The sequence below is a fragment of the Paroedura picta genome, chromosome 16, assembly GCF_049243985.1.
Source record: "Paroedura picta isolate Pp20150507F chromosome 16, Ppicta_v3.0, whole genome shotgun sequence".
NCBI classification, from domain to species: domain Eukaryota; kingdom Metazoa; phylum Chordata; class Lepidosauria; order Squamata; family Gekkonidae; genus Paroedura; species Paroedura picta.
Window position 1 is genome coordinate 15,819,631 of NC_135384.1, and position 6,980 is coordinate 15,826,610.

The 6,980-nt window shown below is 43.0% G+C and overlaps 2 protein-coding genes across 2 annotated transcripts; both read right to left on the reverse strand.

Annotated features, from left to right (window-relative positions):
• Positions 1-981: 981 nt before the first annotated feature.
• On the reverse strand, positions 982-1,938 carry LOC143826731 (olfactory receptor 2AP1-like). The gene has a single exon (XM_077315673.1). The coding sequence runs from the start codon at positions 1,936-1,938 to the stop codon at positions 982-984; it is 957 nt and encodes a 318-aa protein (XP_077171788.1).
• Positions 1,939-5,687: 3,749 nt separating this feature from the next.
• On the reverse strand, positions 5,688-6,752 carry LOC143826450 (olfactory receptor 5A2-like). The gene has a single exon (XM_077315263.1). It carries the CDS (start codon positions 6,750-6,752, stop codon positions 5,796-5,798), a length of 957 nt encoding a protein of 318 aa, XP_077171378.1. The 3' UTR covers positions 5,688-5,795.
• Between the last annotated feature and the right edge of the window lie 228 nt (positions 6,753-6,980).

Consider the following 6,980-nt stretch of genomic DNA (forward strand, 5'->3'; position numbering starts at 1 on the left):
TCTTTTTTAGTCAGTTTACTACTACACTTGGAGGTCTTTAAGAGCAAGTAGGCTGGAATAACTCAGACAATCACCCCATTATATCTACCAAGTCTTAAGGTCAAATAGTTTTGTAGGAAGGGTGAAATCCATCATTAATTCTATTGTAAATCAGTGAAATAAACTGAAGCTAGCTATGAAAATACAGGTAAACATATCATTGAAAAATGTATGACAGTAAAGCTATGTATTTAGCAACCATTTTCTCTGTTGACCCCCATAACCATTGTCATAGACGTTTAAAACTTAGAATTTAAAAGAAAAAGTTCCAATGAAAATATTCTCCCCTCTTAGATTATAAATTTGAACACAAAACTGGAAACAGACAAAAATATATGTTCCTCCAAGTGTTAAATGACTCTTTTGTGAATCAAAATACCTAATTGTAGATTACAAGAAAGAAAAGCAAAAATAATGGGGTTTTTTTACAATTCATTTTGACCCCATAAGGAATTTTACTATATTCTGGGTAGTTCCGCTCCTTATCATAGACTCTATTCCACATTTCATTGTCCATACAGGTCCCATGCAGGTCCCATACAACCTTTTTGTTCTGAAATTAACTACTCCTTTTTTAATAGCAAAGAGCAGGTCAGATCTTTCCCACTGAATTTAAAATGTTTTCCTTAATAAATAAGAATAAATAAGAAAGATATTGGACTCTCAGTTAGTGGTTCTCAACCTTGGGGTCCTGACCCCAATTGGGCTTGCTTAGACCCTTCCGCGAGGTCACCAGGGCATGTTGGTGGCGAGCGGCAGCAGTGCCAGATGTGGGCGGCAGCGGGTGGCAGTTGGCGGTGGCAGTGGCAGAGCCATGGCACTGGCCACCCCACGTTACCTCCAGGTCATACGCTGCCCCTGCCACTGACACCACAGTTGGGGTTGCGGCATTATGGCAGTTGAGAACTGCTGTTCTAAGTATACAAACACATCCCTACAGAATTATATTCTTTCAAATGCATAAAACTTAGCTAAAGTCCTCCTGAAGGCTACTTTTACCTCTCTGTTTCTCAGGCTGTATATCATGGGGTTTAACAAAGGGGTCAGGACTGTGTACAAAAGGGAGAAGACTTTGTTGAGGTCTTCCAGGGTCTCTGATTCGGGCAACAAATAAACAATCATTATAGTTCCATAGAAAATGGATACAACAATGAGATGAGAGGAGCAGGTAGAAAAGGCCTTTTGCCTGCCAGAGGCAGATGGGATTCTGAGGATGGCAGAGATGATGTAGCCGTATGATGTCAGCGTCAACAAAAATGGAGGGAGGGAAAACACAGCAGCTAGGAACAAACTTACAATTTTTATGATATGTGTATCACTGCAAGACAGGTTTAAGATGGGGTTAAAGTCACAAAAGAAACGGTTGATTTCAAAAGGGCCACAGAAGTTCAGTTGGTGCATTAAATATATTAATATGTTCACAGCCAAGGAACCACTGAGCCAAGATCCGGCTACTAGCTGGAGGCACACCTTGCCATCCATAAGTACCATATAGATCAATGGCTTACATATTGCCACGTACCTATCATAAGACATTGCTGCTAGGAGATAACATTCGGCAGCTGCCAAAAAACCAAAGAAGTAATACTGGGTCATGCAGCCTGCCACAGAAATGGTTCCTTGGCCCCCATGAAACAGATTAACCAGTATCACAGGAAGGATAGTGGAGCTGTAGCAAGTCTCCAAGCATGCTAAGTTGCCCAAGAAGAAATACATGGGGGTGTGAAGGTGGTGGTCAACCACCACCAACACCACAATAAGCATATTCCCCACCATGGTTACCATGTAGATCACTAAGAAGAGCAAATATAGAAGCAGTTGTTGATCCCCCAGATCCCCAAAGCCCAGTAGAAGGAATTCAGTGACTGTTGTTCTGTTTTCTTCTGCTGCTTTTTTCATGCTAGTAGCTCAAACCTGCAAAGCCCAAAAAAATCGTTTTAGAACAGAGAAAATCATTGTCTTTAATGAGTAGTCACTAAAGGAGAAGGTAGCAGATCTAGGAAGATAGAGCTTAGGTACTGCCATAACTCTACTGTGAATACTGTAGCCTGGAATAAGCTATCTTTTCCATATCAGTTAATTCAGCTATCCTGCCTAATTTAGCTCACAGCTCACATGGTTCTAGTCCACACAGTTTCTGTGATGCCCAGCATATATGATTACCCCAGTCAAATGACCTTTTGGGTCAGTCCCTTTATGCCAATAGGAAAGCTGCTTGAATCCAACCCTGTGACATGGGAAATGAAGGACTGGCAGCTGAAGGAGCAAAGAGAAAAACAAAGAACCAATATCAAAGAAAAGTGAATTTACCACTCTAAAATGTGTGAGCCACCAGTGTAAAGGAGTTGACTTGCAGGGCGGCATAGGGATGCAGATGATGCGACACGAGCATCTGGCATTAATAAGGCGACAGCTTTTCTTGAAATCCAAAATCCCTCCAGCCGGAGGATTGGCACGATGGGCACGAGAAGACCATATCCCCTCAGCCGTCCAGCTGCTCAGTGCTTGCTCTAGGGCGCCTTGGACCTGGTACCTCCCACTTGGGAGGGCAGCTCCTTGCCCTCCGAGTCCCCGTGGGGAGGCAGATGAAGATGGACGACGGATGCCCATCTCATTCGGCCATCCTGCCTGCCTGGTTCTGGGCCCCCTGACCTGCCCAGCCGGGCAGGTTGCACCCATTAACAAGCCAATCCCTTATTGGGAACCCCCACCCTCAGGGCCAAAGTTCGCAGACTGGGGGCCTGAACCAACGGTCTCTCTCGTGTCCTTTCCCGCCGCTGTGACGATAATAACTATTTTAGAACAACCATAAATTGCAACTTGGGGAGGGAAGGGAGGGCAGCGTTCTGCGGTGGAATGGCAGGCTCACACCATGAGCCGCCTTTTTAAGGCACCTAGCCCCGACCACCGCACAGCGCACCTCTCCAGCCAGTCCCTCTGCCCTCTGGGCATGCGGGCCGACACTGCCTGCGTCATCTTCTGCCCGCCGCCCGCTGCTTCAATCAGTGGCTGCGGTAAGTTGCAGGCGCTCTATGCTGTAGTTATAGACCTGAAAATATGGCCCCACACCCAGGTTTGACTAATGAAAATTGTCATTCCTATCTCTTCCTTGTTACTCACAGTATTTAAACAAATGGCCACAGTGTTTGATTTCCTTCCTTAATTCCACAGTTCTTTTCTCAAAACAGTCACCCTTTTCTCTTCCTCAGGACCTCCCTTGTCCCTGAAAATGTATTTTGTTTCCACATTGTATTCCCCTATTAAATTCATCTGGATAATTCTTTCACCATCTTATCTCTTTCCTCCCTTCTCACAGGAGAAGTCCACAGTCTTTTTTAATGCCTTCTCTATTAAACATTATAGTGGTACATTTGGTTTCTGAGGTGATATATGGCAGTCATATCCTGGTCCCTGGGAGTATCTTGCAAAAGAAAAGAACCTCAGATGATCTAAGAAGAAAAGAAAAGCATTTTTCTACCTTATATAAATCTCAGTGAAAAAGACTGACTTACCATGAAACAGCTCTGGCTACCTAGGGTATGGATTCCGATGTCGTCTTGGTATCTTAAATCTCTATCATCAAGCAATCAACATGATGGTTGATCCGAGAGGCTGAAGTGATTGGCCTAAATCATCAGAGTCATTGTATAATACATGATCCCTTCATTTTTTTTTCTACCTTCAGAGGATTATGAAATCCCACCTTTGATTCTTAATTTTTTTAAAAATTTCTTTGTAGAAGGCATAATCTCCCAAGATATTTGTACACAGGAGAACTATTAACTGTTTTTAAGGACAAGAAAAACAACACTTCCTTAAGAGTGAATGGAGGAATCCAAGCAACGTAATTTTTATTTGATTTTGTGTTCCAATTTAGGAAGATATTTCATAATGTTTGTTTGTTTATGACATTTCTATACCGCCCTCCCTTGTGGCTCAGGGTGGTTTACAACATGTTCTAGTGCATAGCATAGAATATACATGTTCTAGTGCATAGCATAGTACAACAAATTCCAAAGTCCAGTTTGGAATTTGCAACATTTTAAAACATTTAACCATTAACCATTTGAATGTTTAACCATAATTTAACAGGTTGTTTCAATCCAAAGTAATTCCATGATGTAATTTGAAGAAGGCAGATTCCAGGTTCCCTGCAACCCCTCCAGTGGGTACTTTTGTAGATGTATAGCAAAAAAAGGATATGACCTTACTCACAGTCCGCCCAATTTTTTAGAGCGTATAACAACAAACATGACGACCCCCAATCATCAAGTCATACTTTTTTGCAGTTAGGATCAGAGCCTCAAGCTGATCAGGTATAGGCTGATGGCTTCCCAAACCAAATTGGAAACCAAGAACGAAGTGTGCCTTCACATGAAAACGTATACCCAGAATTAAACACGATTGGTCTAAAGGTGCTACTGGACTCAAATGTTGTTCTATTAGCAACCAAGAATGTTGCCTAGAATTGAAAACTCTGCTTATCAAAATACAGTATCCATATTCGACCTTAAAATTCAAAAGCGATCTTTCATTGGTGGGTAAGTCAAGAGACATGGGCACTGGCACCACCTCCATTTGGGTCCATCCACAAGACAGTAGACCATCCTTTTTTAACATTTTGACCATGGAGGAGCCCCTTGATAAACAAATGGCCTAAGTAGGGTTCTTTTGCCCAGCCTCAATTAATCACACTGAGAGAAAAGCCTTTTTTTAATATTTTCACTGCAGAAGGAATAGAGACACAGGGGAGTCCCCAAAACTGCACAGAGAACAACAGAATTTCATAGTGTAAAATACCCTGTTCTTCGTGGTTGGGAAATGTGATGCCCTTGCAATACCCTGGGGTCTCTACCTCCCTCCTCCACCTCCTGGGAACACCCTACAGTCCTTACACAAGATCCCCCACCCACCACTTCAGAGCTCCTGCGGACCCCCTTCAATACTCCTACAGACCCCTGGTTGGGATTCCCTGCAGTAGACAGGTGTCTGGGACACCATCAGGCTATGCTACACATATACCCAGTCATCTACCCAGAGCTATTTCTTGATATAATACCATCACTCATGCAGGTAGCATTACTGAGCTGAATCCTAATGATGGCAAAAACTAATGTTGCCTGTCCACTCCCTCTTGGGCTGATTCCGCATGGATGGAAAAGGCCAGGGTGGCATCAGTATGGAACCAGGGCTAATCCCCATGTCTATATAATGTCGCTGCCAGGCCGTGTGCTGGTCAGGCCCCAGAAGCCCCATGCTAAGGGAACATGGATTCTTCTGCATTCCCTTTTGGCTCTGCAGGGGCCAACGGGTTCTGTCGCATGAAATTTGAAACAGGCAAAAAACTGGAAACAGGCAAATAATAATCAGTACATCTGTAGATTAAAAGACTCTTTAATGAAGCAAAATACAAAAGAATTAAACTGCAAAAAAACAAGTACAAAGGGTTTTGAAAAGTTGATTTGCAATTACAAAGCAAGCAAAGCAAAAATAATGATCTAATACCATATTGGGTTGGATATAGCCAGGAATTTTACCATGTCCTGAAGAGTTCCCCCTCCTTATTACAGCCTCCATTCCACATTTTTGTCCATGCAGGTCACATGATCCCCAGTACATACTTTTTTTTTGTAAGTGGAATGCCCTCCTCATTTTTGAGCAAGAACACTAGTTGGATCTAACCCCTCAAATGAAAACGTTATTCCAAAGAGCATAAGAGAAAATTGGACTAGAAGTATGCAAACACTCCTAAAGATTTATATTCTGTCAAATATACAACACCTGGTTAGAGCCCTTCTGAAAGCCACTTTTACCTCCCTGTTTCTCAGGCTGTATATCAGGGGGTTGATGAATGGGGTCAGGACTGTGTAGAAAAGAGAGAAGACTTTGTTGAGGTCTTGCAGGGCCTCAGTTTTGGGCAACATGTAAACGATCATTACGGTGCCATAGAAAAGGGACACGACAATGAGGTGAGAGGAGCAGGTGGAAAAGGCCTTTTGCCTGCCAGAGGTGGATGGGATCCTGATGATAGCAGAGATGATGAAGCCGTACGATGTCAAGGTCAACAAGAATGGGGGGAGGGAACACACAGCTGCCAGGAAGAAAGTTAAAAGCTTAATAGTACGTGTGTCACTGCAAGACAGCTTTAAGAGGGGATTAAAGTCACAAAAGAAATGGTTGATTTCAGAAGGACCACAGAAAGTCAGTTGGTGCATTAAATATATGATTATGTTAATAGTCAAGGAACCACTTACCCAAGATCCAACTACTAGCTGGAGGCACACCTTGTTATTCAGAAGTACAGTATAAAGCAATGGCTTACATATGGCCACGTACCTATCATAAGACATTGCTGCTAAGAGATAACATTCTGAAACTGCCAAGAAACCAAAGAAGTAATACTGGGTCATGCAGCCCATGAAAGAAATGGTTCCTCGGCCCCCATGAAACAGATTAGCCAGTATCACAGGCAGGATAGTGGAGCTGTAGCAGGTCTCCAAGCAGGCTAAGTTAATCAAGAAGAAATACATGGGAGTGTGAAGGTGGTGGTCAACTACCACCAATACCACAATGAGGATATTCCCCACCATGGTCACAGTGTAGATCACTAAGAAGAGCAAAAAGAGAAGCAACTGTTGATCCCCAAGGTCCCCAAAGCCCAAAAGGAGGAACTCAGCGACTATTGTTTGGTTTCCTTGTTCAGCTTTTCCCATGCAGGTAGCTCAAACCTGCAAAAGTCAAAAGATGAGTTTTAGTGTGGAGAAAATCACTGCCTTTAATGACCAGGTACTAAATGTCAATGCCAAGCATTAGATGCATGGCAGGAAAGATCTGACACCCTGTATAGATCATCTTGCACCACATTTTTGGCTAGATGTGGGAGCAGGGAAATTATGGGGGGAATTTTTGGATTTTAGACCACCATCTTGTTGTTGTCAAAA

Coding starts and splice junctions, on each gene's coding strand:
- LOC143826731 (XM_077315673.1), bottom strand. CDS start 1,938: ATGAAAAAAGCAGCAGAAGAAAACAGAACAACAGTCACTGAATTCCTT.
- LOC143826450 (XM_077315263.1), bottom strand. CDS start 6,752: ATGGGAAAAGCTGAACAAGGAAACCAAACAATAGTCGCTGAGTTCCTC.